The sequence below is a fragment of the Juglans regia genome, chromosome 1 (genome assembly GCF_001411555.2).
Source record: "Juglans regia cultivar Chandler chromosome 1, Walnut 2.0, whole genome shotgun sequence".
In the NCBI taxonomy this organism is placed as follows: Eukaryota; Viridiplantae; Streptophyta; class Magnoliopsida; order Fagales; family Juglandaceae; genus Juglans; species Juglans regia.
Window position 1 is genome coordinate 22,333,810 of NC_049901.1, and position 12,500 is coordinate 22,346,309.

The window sequence follows — 12,500 nt, forward strand, 5'->3', positions numbered from 1 at the left end:
TATAACAATCTCTTATTTTTAGAAAAAAGAAATTAAAAAATAATATATAAGCAATATTACATCACCTTGCACTACAACAAATCACCCAGGTTAAAAAAAATAATTCAGGTAAGTTTATTTGCGGCGAGATAAAATCACCGCAAAAAGTTATATATCCCATTGTAAAAGACCATTTTTTTTTTCTCCCACGATCAGTTTTTGTGTCATTTGCTAATTATTTGTTACAAATGTATATGTTGAAAAAAACAAATTCGTAGCAAAAAGTCATATTTCTTGTAGTATTGATAGGTGATAAAAGAAGACATCTACGTTCTAAAAGAATAATAATGTAAATCTAAAACTGAATTATTGAGAGAGAGAAGCATTTATCTTATTCATAAGATCAATGAAAATAATGCGACATTGAACATCCAAACAAAAATAGATTTCTTCTGTGACTCCAATAATTAATATATTATGCTTTCCATAGATATAGCCTCTAATCAACGATTCACACAAAGCTTCTCAAAAAAACATTCACCCCAATACTGATAACCAAAGCCAACCCAACTGAAAAAACTCTGCAACCCGCTACTGCACCAGATTTTCCCGAGGGAAGTGGTGCCGGAGAATCCCGAATATCTGACGGACTCTGATCAGGTGCTGGAGCCCCACTACGCGATGACTCACCTTCCGGGGTCGCTGCCGTAGGAGGCAATGCTGGAGTGTCAGCGGCCGGAGAAGGAGAAGTCGGAGGCGCGTGGCGAGTTTTGTTCCGCACGGCCAAGACGACGACGATGAGTTTCTGACCCTTTTGGCAATGGTCAACATTGCCGGAGATGAAGTAAAATGGGCCGGAACGATCAAACTTGAAGACTGAGTCGCCTTCTGTGAAAGACTGTATAGGGTTCGTGTTGTCGCATGAATCGTAACGGTCCTTTGTGACGACTGAGACTGAGTCAGATCCTTTCTTGTATTTGAAAACTGCACCAGCCAAAATCCAACAAAGAATATTGAGAACGGAGAACTCAGAAATAAGATAAAAGCTCTAATGTCAGGAAACAAAATATTATTGATGCAGATAAGATATACATATATATATATATATATATATATATGTGTGTGTTTATATGGGGAGAGAGAGGAGATTAATTACAGAGAGTATCGTTGACTTGAAACCTATTTCTTTCAGCCCAGTGATTGTAGTTCTCAGGAGGGTTTAAAACCCAGCCATCTTTGCCACCAACGAAGAACTTGTAAGCTTGAGATGAGCTAAGAAAAGCCATCAGTACCACAAACAAGAACCCAATTAGAAATCTCGTTCTCATAGACTCCATTTCACGAGACCCTCAAACTACAATCGCTCAAATTATAAGATCAGAATGCAAATTGTGCCTGCAATGAGAAAGAGAGAGAGAGAGAGAGGCGCGATAAGAATGAGGGTGGATCAGTGAGGGATAGATAAATATATAAAGAGAGGCTGGTTAGGAGTACAGGTGACCGTTGTAGAGCATGCAAAATGCAATGACAGTAGGGAAATGTTATAAAAATCTAGCTTGGCTGGCATTTGGGTACGTGTAATAAATTTGATAGGCGTTTCTAGTTGTTTTCTCGGCTATGATTTACACGTCGCGCCATGTAAGAGACTCAACGGTCATGAAAGCTGCATGCTTTGGGAGACGATGCATGATGATCAGAACACGGGATTTTGAAAGGCTGTTGAATTAATTAGAGTATTAAAGTTGTGTTAGCGTGTTTAATTATTTTTAAAAAGAGAGTGATGTATTATTAAAAATTAATTTTTTCTATGATCAATCTCGTATTTATTCTTTTTTTTTTAAGAATGAATTAGTTTTGTATTTAAGGTCTCCAATAATAAATTTTGACCATTTCTTCGTAACAGAATCATGTTGAATATGTTAATATTTATTGTGGTACCGTAGTACCATTATTTCTAATAAGATGGTGCGAATTAATTAATTGTTTGTAAAAGATAATTAATTTCTATTTTATTTGTATCTATTTATTAGTAGTACCGAAGACAAAGTATTTTGATGATCATTTCACTTTCCAATCAAACAATTTATTACTAAATGATCAAATAATAAGAGTTTTTTTTTTTTTTTTTTGAAGAAATAATAATTCTTATTCATCTTGAATAAAGGCAGCTTGGATACAAGGAGGAATTCCCTCCATTACAATGCTCTACTTAGAGAGTTTTAGTGCATCCTTAGCTAATAAATGAGCCAAATTATTGAGATTCCTAGGAACATGCTTAACCGACCACTGCAACATCAAGTCAAGTTTGTTTCTGATATCTTGAGTAATCATACCAAAAGAAGTCCACTTTTCAGTATCACTATTAATCTCATCAACTATGATCTTGGCATCTCCTTCAAGTATAATCCTAGTCAAGCAAAACTGTTGACACAGAGTAACTGCAGCAAGTGCACCCACTACTTCAGCCATCACTGGATCAGGAAAAAGATCTCTACTAGACCTAAGAGTAGCAACCACCTGACCAAGCCAATTTCTGATAATCACCCCAACACCAACTCTGCAATTGACTCTATCCACTGAGGCGTCCCAGTTGGCCTTAAACACCTGTGGAGGAGGTGCAGACCACTGAGCAACTTGAACAGCTGTAGGCCCTTCCACTACTAGCTTCTGGTTGGCATCATGGAATTCTCTAACACTTAACAAGGCTGTTTGAACAAGTATGTTTGGATCTAAAAATTTACCTTCAAACACAACACTGTTTCTTCTCTTCCATATCAGATGACAAGTTGCTGCAAAAAATGCCATATCAGATTCATTCAAAACAGAAAATAATTCCTTAACCAAGCTCTTGAAAGGAATGTCCACTACTATGAATTTCTGCAGTTTAATAAGACTAGCTCCCCACACATCTTGAGCAGAATTGCATGACCAAAGAGCATGAGTCACTGTTTCAGGTTCAGAAAGACAGATTGGGCACAAAGCATTCTCACTTATTCTCCTTTTAAACAGATTCTGATTCATGGGTAAAGACTCATGACAAGCTCTCCACATATGCATGCATGATGCCTTTGGAACCATTAACTTCCAAATATCAGCCCAGATTTCACCCTTATCCTCCCTCATCAAAGATTGCCCCTTTTGTTCTGCTGTCATACTTCCTGCTAAGTGATAAGCACTTCGAACTGTGAATCTACCATCATTAGAGCACCTCCAGATAAGCTTATCTTTCACACAACTCACACTAATAGGGCTCCTACAAATCAGGTTCACTTCCTCTTCTTCAAACAGCTCTCTCAAGATATCCATATTCCAAACTCTTGCATTCTTATCAATAAGATCAGAGACTCTCCTTCCAGCTTCAACTCTAGATGAGTAGATTGAATCTTATAAGAGGATGGACGAGGAAGCCACTTATCTGACGAAATATTCACTGATTCCCCATTGCCAATCCTCCAAACTAGGCCCTCGATTAGTACTGGTCTAGCCTCCATAAAACTCTTCCACAGATATGATGCATTGCTACCAATTTTAGCTTGTAGAAAATCAACTCTATGATGATATTTGGCTTTGATGACACGAGCAGCTAAAGAAAGAGGCTGTTGGATTAACCTCCAACCTTGTTTTGCAAGAAGAGCCAGTTAAACTCCTCAAAATCTCTAAAACCCAAGCCTCCTTCCCCTTTTGATCTCCCCAATTGCTTCCAAGAGATCCATTGGATTTTAGTCCTGTCATCTCTACTCCCCCACCAAAATTTCTTCATGAGCTTATTGATAGCATTTAACACAGCCTTGGGAAGCTTGAAAATACTCATGCAGTAGGTGGGAATAGCCTGGACAATAGACTTCAGCAGCACCTCCTTGCCAGCCTTAGAGAGAAAGTTAACCTTCCAATTGTTCATTCTGTTTCTAATGGACTCCAAAATGGAACTGAAAGCTGCCACTTTATGTTTGCCCACATATGAAGGGAGTCCTAGATATTTCTCGTAGGAACTTGCCTCCCTCAGACTAACCCCTGAGAGAATAGCCTCCTTAACAGCAAGAGATGTATTCTTACTAAAATAAATAGCAGTTTTGTCCATGTTCAGCCTCTGACCTGAAGCTTGTTCGTAGCAATTCAGCAGCCTAAACAGCCTGCTCCATTCCAATGCATTAGCTTTACAAAAAAGCAAGCTATCATCTACAAAAAAGAGATGGTTAACTGACAATGTTCCTCGAGCAAAAGGAAAACCAGAAATAAGCCCTTTCTCCTCAGCTTTATCCAACAGTTTGCCAAGCACCTCTGAACAAAGAATAAAAAGATAAGGGGAAAGAGGATCCTCTTGTCTTAACCCTCTTGAAGGGTTGAAGTGTTGCTGAGGAACTCGATTGATAAGCAAGGAATAGCTAAGTGTCTCTACACACTCCATAATCAATCCAGACCAAACTTCACTAAAGCCCATTTTCTTTAAGATAGCTGCCAAGAAAGACCATTCAATTCTATCATACGCCTTACTCATATCCAACTTGAGAGCCATGAACCCTTCCTTTTTACCTTTCATCCTATGTTGCATAGAATGCATAATTTCATAGGCAACAATGATGTTATCTGATATTAGGCGCCCCGGAACAAAAGCACTTTGTGAGTGTGATATCAGAGAAGGAAGAAGCTGTTTGAGCCTATTAGCCAAGACCTTTGAGATAATTTTATAAAGAACATTACACAAGCTTATAGGTCTGAACTCAGTGACAAAACGTGGTCTGTTTTTCTTTGGAATCAGAACAATGGATGTCTCGTTAATATCTCTCAATCCTCTCCTGGATGATAAGAAGTCTTTCACTACTAGGAACACCTCAGACCCCACTACAGCCCAATTATCTTGATAAAAACCAGCTGAGAAACCATCCGGACCTGGTGAGCTCAGAGGGTTCATCTCAAAAACAGCCCTCTTGACTTCATCAAAACTACATTCCTTCACCAGTTGACTATTCATCTCAGAAGTGATAACAGGTTCAAAATCACACAGAACTTCATCAAAACCAAGAGGATTAGAAGACTTGAACAATGACTGGTAATAATCTTGAAACAAACTACAGATATCAGTCTGGTTACTAGCTTTCTCACCTCTTACATTCTCAATGATCTTTATCTCGTTTGAAAGCCTCCTTTGAGTAGCACATTTATGGAAGTATTTTGTATTTTTGTCCCCCTCTTTTAACCACAACTGCTTAGACCTTTGTCTCCATTTAGTCTCATCATCCTCCAATAAAACATCCACTTCTTCCTGCAGGCTTTTTATGGCAGCATTGAACTCACCTTTGTTACTCCTTTGAAACTCTTGTAATTTATCTCTCTTAGCCTTTAGGAGTTTTTTCTGCTTACCACCCTTGATTTTGGACCAGACAAGAAGCTTGGACCTACATCGTGATAGATTGTCCTTAAAGCAGAACAAAGAGTTATTCCTTCTCATGCTATCCTTCCAAACCTTCTGGATAATCTCCTTGCAGTCTAGATGCTTTGACCAACTTGCCTCATAATGAAACACTCTTACAGGTTTCCTGCTAACACCAACATCAATCTCACAAGTAATCAGAAGAGGAGAATGATCCGATTGTAAAACTGGAAGAACCTTCACTCCTGTATGGCTAAATAACAGATGCCAGGCATGGTTACCAAATGCTCGATCAAGCCTTTCTTTGATAAAAGCTTGCCCATCCCTTTTATTGCTCCAAGTGAATTGAGACCCTTCAAATCCTAGATCACAAAGATCACATTCTCTAGGGCCTCTCTAAAATTTTCCAATTGAGAAAAAGGTCTTCTTACTGCACCATATTGCTCGTCATTAGAAAGAAGCTCATTAAAATCCCCGCAGCATAACCAGGCAACATCTCCTTATGGCTTAAGCTTTCTGAGCAGCTACCAACTTTCTTTTCTTTTTTCCACCACTGGGTTACCATAAAAACCTGATACCAAAAGTTTTTTATCACTATCATCCTTTCTAATGGACAAAGAGATATGATACTGGGAAAAAGATAATAGTTCAGCTTGTAAATCAGCTTTCCACATCATGGCCAATCCACCACCTTTCCTTATACTATCCACCACATAACTACGTTCAAAACCCAATCTTTTGCAAACACTCTCCACCTTTTCTCTCCTGCATTTTGTTTCTGAGAGAAAGATTACCTTTGGGCCCTTTTCCTTCACCAATTGGTGAAGCTCACGAACTGTCCGAGGGTTCCCAAGCCCTCGGCAGTTCCAACTAATTAGAATCATTGGGATTGGCAGGGCTGCACAGCAGCCTCTGCCATAATAAAGTTATCACATTCCTCATCTCTAAGAATCAGCTTAGCTCTTTTATCTCCACTTACCTCTTGAGTGCCCGAAGACTTCCTCTTAACACCATGATTAGTAAGATCCAGTTCCTTGTCTATTTCAAGGACCTGATTACTAAAATTAGCACCACTAGCACGTGCTCTCCTCTTCCAACTCGTAATTTTACTCAACCCCAACTTTCCAGATTTAGACATATCTTCTTGCATGGTGCTCAATGGTAACGCGTCAGATAAAACCTCTAGCATATCTGTCACCCCAGCTCCCTCATTAATGATAAGATTTCCTTGATGATCCCTACCACAATCAGTGTTATCTTTTTGAACAGAACCTTCCATTATTTTAAAACCAGCTGTTTCCATACCAACGTCAACCTTTCTAGCACAGAATGAGAAAATATTATTCCCATAATTAGAAGCAGGAATCTGGTCATCCCCCCCATAATTGGGAAATGGAAGGTTATCTTCCTTATTCTTAGCCACCTCTACCTCCTTGCCTTCTTGAACACCATCCGTCTTAGACTTGCCTGAATATTCCTTCCGACCATGCTCAGATGAACCATCACCACCCTGATCCTTTCTAGCATGCACTTTACTCACAACTGTACTCTTGTTACTAGCCCTCATCCAAGCACCATATTGTTGACTGAAGCTAGCCACTGCATGCGACCCCATTTCTAACTTTTCGCATCTACCAACACCATGTTTGATCGTGCCACAGTGATAGCAGAAATTGGGCAGTTGTTCGTATTTAAACTGAATCCAATACTTTGAACCATGCAGAGATATGAATCTCCCTCGAGCAAGGGGTCTGGTAATGTCCAACAATACTTTCACACGTAAGAATTTCCCCCAACAAGTATCACTTCCGTCTGAATCCACCATCAGAACCTTGCCCAAGGAACTACCCAGTTTCTCTCCCATACTCGTCGACATACCTGCAAAAGGAATATCTTGACATTGAATCCAAAAGGGTTCATGCCGAAAATGCAGTTCCTTAATAGACTTAGCACCTTCACAATCTTCTATACATACCAGACTTTTATCAAAAGACCACGGACGGCCATTAAGAACTCTTGTTTTATCAATTCTCCTTTTGAACTCCACCAGGAACTTGTTTCTCCCCACCTCTTTGAAGGCTACTAGACCCTCAACTTGCCAAACTTTAGACAGGGTATTCGTAAGAGCCCCTCTATTCATCTCCTTATCAGCTATCAAACAAATCATCAGACACAGTTTACTCTTCGAAAGAAAAAGTGATACTTCCTCATCACTCACCTCGATCTCCTTTTGTTCTTCTTCTGTCAACTTCAGACCCTCATACAATACTGACAGATCACTCTCCATCCTCCCAATCTCCATAGACAAAAGTCCAAGAGCAAAAAACACTAAGTTCCTAAAAAGAAAACTTAGAGAGAAAACCTTACTTCCACGAGGTGAGATCAAATAATAAGAGTTAGTAGTTTAATTATATATATCGGTACACCTAATAATTATATGAATTCAAGAGTTTTTTAGCCAAAGATTAAAACAAGAAAAATACTTAATTTAGCCACAAAGTGATTATACAAAAATAAACTCATAAACTAATATAGTTTGATGTGATACGTACGTCAGATTGTAAAATTACTTTTAAAATAGATCTAACGAATTTCATGAAACTACATAATTTATAGATTTATTTTATATAATTTTTGTATATATGTAACAGTTCCCTTAAAACAAATAAGTCATGATTTGGATTGGGCTGACGTATTAATATTCGGCAAAACAAAGACCAAGAATTAATCAGTAGCAACCACAAGGGGACATATTCAAAACAAGATCAACATGATATATGCAGGAAAGTTATGAGTTGGACACAAAGTACATTAACGTCCATTAATTAAAGCAAGCACCATGACGGAATCACGGAAAAGGACAGCATTAGTGCTCGTAAAAAATGTAAGTACTAATGCTACTTATCATTTTTTTATTATTATTTTATTATTATTTTATTATGTAATATTAAATAATTAAAAATTATTAATTATATTTTAATATTTATGGACCTATCATTTAATGTCATTCATCGTCCTGAATTCATCGTCCTGAATGATAAGTAGATTTTTCTAAAAGGCAAAATCTTCTAACCAGTCACACTGTAAAGAGGTTAAAAACAGCCTTCAGTGATTTTTTGTCACGTATCCCACCCATGGACTAACAATGGGACCTCACAGCACACAATCACAAAGACCCATAGAAGGGAAAAAACAATATAGATGATCCCCTTTCGCTCAAATCCCTCACCTCTCTCTTCTCTCCCATTTAAACCACCAACAGACCATTCTCAAGTGTTTATGAATGCAGAAAATGAGATGCTAGAGAGAGGAAGAAAGAAGAAAAAGGCCAGAGTCGATACAAACAAAGAAGGTGGTGGCAATTTCGTGACGCATTGCGATTTTACGGTGCCAAAACCTTTGGTTTTCTATTGTTCTTTTTTTATATATATATATATTTTTTCAAGCTCGTGCTTGATTTTTGTGAGAGAAATGAGCTTTAATGTGTGAAATCTGTATTTTTTTTTGGAATTTCATTTGGCTTTCTTTTTTTGGGTTAGTTTTATTTTAATTTGTTAAATTAGAAGAAAGAGTGATAATATATGGAGAAGTCGTAGTGAAGATGGGTTTGGGATTGTTGGGAGATTCGCGCATTAATGGGGTTTTCTTTTATTCTCCAAGTGAATGAATGTGATTCATCCAGTATTCTGGTTCAAGGAATTTTTTACTAGTATTTATGATCTTTTTTTTCTTTTTTTTTTCTAAACTAGGTTGGAAGAAAAAGAGAGAAATTTCTCTATTTGAATAGGGCATTACTTTACCTATGAGCCGTAAAAGCTATGAAGGCTAGCACGGAGACATCAGCCACACCGTGAAAAGCAAGAGGAGGGAAAGTACAAATAAAAGGGATTCCGTTCTTCATCATCGTCTTCTTCTTCTGTGGTTGCTACTGCTCTTGCTGTTCAAAATATTTACAGAAGTCATGGAGACAGGACTGCTTTTATTCGTGATTTTGGATTTTTATATGATGTGACGAGTCTCGTGATATGGAGTGTTGGATTATTGACGTGGTCGAGTTTTATTGGGGGGCTGTTAAAAATCCAGGAACGGACTGACCGTTCCGAAGAGGAACTCTTTCTAGAAATGTAATTATCATTATTAGATGGATTCATGCATACAACTCTCTGTCATGTAAAAAACAAAAACAACCAATTAATTCAACACTTGGTGGAGATTGGACGATATCATCATGCACACATAGAGGCTTGAAGATTTCAACGTGTTAAATTCAAGTCATTCATCCCCGGCTCCATATATAACATCAAAAGTACTCCATGCATCCTTTATTCGCAAGCACATGCATACTCTATCAATGCAAGCATATGGACTAGAAAAATCTAAGTTTGGTTGAGTTCTAAATACAAATAAGTGGTCAGGGTCATATCAATGAAACATTGAGGAGGAGGCATCCGCGCGGTGTGGACTGCATGAAGTTCATGACTCTTTCACCCCATTTGTTTTGAGCATCGATCTATCGAAACAAACCAAAAAAGAAAAGAATGAAAAAATTGAACCAAAGAATTTAAACCATCAATTTCTCCGCTTGTTCCCTTTCTTCTTCCCTCAATTCTTTAAAAACCCTTTTCAACACAAAATCGCATAACTCAAATAACAACAATTAGGAATAGAAAGAAACAAATAAAACTTGGGTGTTTAATTAATAGCATTCACATTAATTGGGCTGAACAAATTATTCGCCAAAATTTACTCAAAAATCATATTTCCCTATTTTAACATGAACTCATCTTTCCAAAACTTCCTAAATCTCAATACTCCCTATTCTTTTTATATTCTATTGAAATAATCTTTCACTATTCTTTCTTTATTATTTTCTCTACTCATTTCTTTATACACATGGCTTTAAGGCTGTCCTGGAATACAATGTTTCCTTGTACGACTCAGTTTTTTGTCTTTTGGGGAAAGTGCGGAAGAAATGTTTTTAACGTATTTCTTCTCATATTTTCGTAGTTATCTAATTATTTGTTTTTCCCGTGTTTTCGAATTTTCGTCTATAACAAAAAATTAAAACTATTTATCTCTGTACATGGTAATGTATCCAAAATCAGTGCTTCCATAACAATAATACTTTAAAAAAAAATCATCTTTTCCCAAATGGTCAATTTTTTTAAAAACCAAAATTGGATCATCTGATCAATGGTGACATTTTTGTTAAATTTCAACTATAACAAATATGAGTATAAGAGAAAGTGTAGATAATTGGTTGAAGAGTTTGTTTTGTTGATTAAATAAAATATTTATAAAAAAATAATTTAGGGATGAACAGTGGCTCCTCATATTTAAGGAGCCACTGTTCAAATGTCAAAAATTTCCCCAAAAATAGTAGGTGGATGGAGATGCTTTTTTGTCAAAAGTTAAGTATTTTTATTAAATTTTAGGCAACAAGCTCCTATCCTCAACCAAATGGGAATGCTCTGGGCCGGGTAAAGGCAAAAGAAGAGAGAAATTACCAGGCAAAACCCTTCACCACAATGTGTTTTTTTTTTTTTTAAGAAATAATTTCATTGATCAGGAACTATTACATCATACATGAATGAGTACCCCTGGACAGAGTTTAAAACCTCCATAGGACCATCCTCTAACCAAATGGTTTCACTAACATTCCTAATAGCAAGTTTTGCTGCCATGTGGGTAGCTTTGTTTGCTGACCTGTATACAAAATTAAGGCACCATGCTTGGTTGTGCTTTATCATTTGCTGCATATCCTCTGTCATTTGACCCAGCCATGAGTTACCTTCCCTTTTGGATTTCGCTGCATCAACAATAGCCTTAACATCCCCTTCAAAACAAACTTGGTTCAAACCAAGCTCAATGCAAAATTCCATAACTCTTAGGAGAGCAGTACTCTCAACTTGGAGACTGATGAGATATAATCCTTAAAAGTTATCAAAACTGCTTGTAATCTTCCATCTAATTCTCTAATCACCACTCTCCCTCCCATACTCCCTTTATCTTTGTTGAAAGCTACATCAAAATTAGCTTGGACATATGGCCACGTAGGAGGTTTCCATTTTGGAATTGGAGTTCTCCCTTGATTCCCTACAGCACACTTGGAACTATCCTTCTTCTCTTCTTTAAACTGTGATAAATCAGCTCAAGCCCTAATAACAATAGACTCAGGTTTAGAAAACTGATTCTGAAAAATGAAGGCATTTCTCCTATCCCATAGCTGGTAGAACATTACTGATGCCAACTCCACAATCTCCTTACTCAGCATAAGTCTCATTTCATTCCACAGAAAGTGAAAATCAGAGAATTGCGTCTTCCATTTATTGAGCAAGTTGTTCTCTCCACCCTACACATCTGCTACAGCAGGGCATTCCCACAGAACATGAACTGGTGTCTCAATTTCCCTCAAACAGATTAGGCATATGTTGTTCTCAATAATGATCTTCCTATTAAGATTGTCTTTTGTTGGAAGAATATTATTGAGACACTTCCAAATGAACATTTTAACCTTGCCTAGAACCTCTAGTTGCCATACTTCTTTCCATACCCCATTATCCCCTCCCCTTGTTGAGGCTTCTCCTTCCATTCTATGCAACCTCTTTGTCTCCAAACAGTAGGCACTTTTTACAGAGAATACACCTTTTTCCTGAGCCAATCTATATAAACCTTTCTCTAGCTCTTATCTTACTAATTGGTAGGGAACAAATAATCTTTGCCTCATTTTCATTAAAAATTTCCTTCACCAAGTCTTTCTTCCAATCAATGTTGTCTCCCTCAATCAATTTGTCTACTCTAGCCTTAGGATCAAGAGTATTTAAGGGTGTTTGAATCTGGTAGGTCACTGGACTGAGAAGCCATTTATCCTTCCAAATTTTTATGTTAGTTCCATTCCCAACTCTCCATACAAACTCCTCTATGATCAAATCCAAGCTAGACCATATAATTCTCCATATAAAAGAAGGGGCACCTTTTAGCTTTTCCTCCAACAGGTTGCAGTTTTGGAAGTATTTTTGTTTGAAGACCTTAGAGACTAGTGAGTTTGGTTCCTTTATCATCCTCCAGCATTGCTTGGTTAGAAGAGCCTTGATGAAACTGCTAAGGTCCCTAAACCCCAAGCCTCTCTGATTCTTGACCATCCCCATTGCCC

General features: G+C 37.5%; 1 protein-coding gene and 1 long non-coding RNA gene across 2 annotated transcripts; both read right to left on the reverse strand.

The window, feature by feature from the left end:
• Positions 1–348: 348 nt before the first annotated feature.
• LOC108999338 (early nodulin-like protein 1) lies at positions 349–1,420 on the reverse strand. The gene is made up of 2 exons (XM_018976226.2): positions 1,136–1,420; positions 349–963 (listed from the first exon to the last, which is right to left on the reverse strand). Exons 1-2 carry the CDS (start codon positions 1,314–1,316, stop codon positions 491–493), a joined length of 654 nt encoding a protein of 217 aa, XP_018831771.1. The 5' UTR covers positions 1,317–1,420; the 3' UTR covers positions 349–490.
• An 862-nt stretch (positions 1,421–2,282) lies between these two features.
• Positions 2,283–9,947, reverse strand: LOC118348157. The gene is made up of 3 exons (XR_004801304.1): positions 9,915–9,947; positions 5,591–5,592; positions 2,283–2,297 (listed from the first exon to the last, which is right to left on the reverse strand). It is a non-coding gene; the product is annotated as an uncharacterized LOC118348157 (long non-coding RNA).
• Positions 9,948–12,500: the final 2,553 nt, after the last annotated feature.

Coding starts and splice junctions, on each gene's coding strand:
- LOC108999338 (XM_018976226.2), bottom strand. CDS start 1,316: ATGGAGTCTATGAGAACGAGATTTCTAATTGGGTTCTTGTTTGTGGTA. Junction 964..1,135: donor TCAAGTCAACGATACTCTCT/GTAATTAATCTC, acceptor TGGCTGGTGCAG/TTTTCAAATACAAGAAAGGA.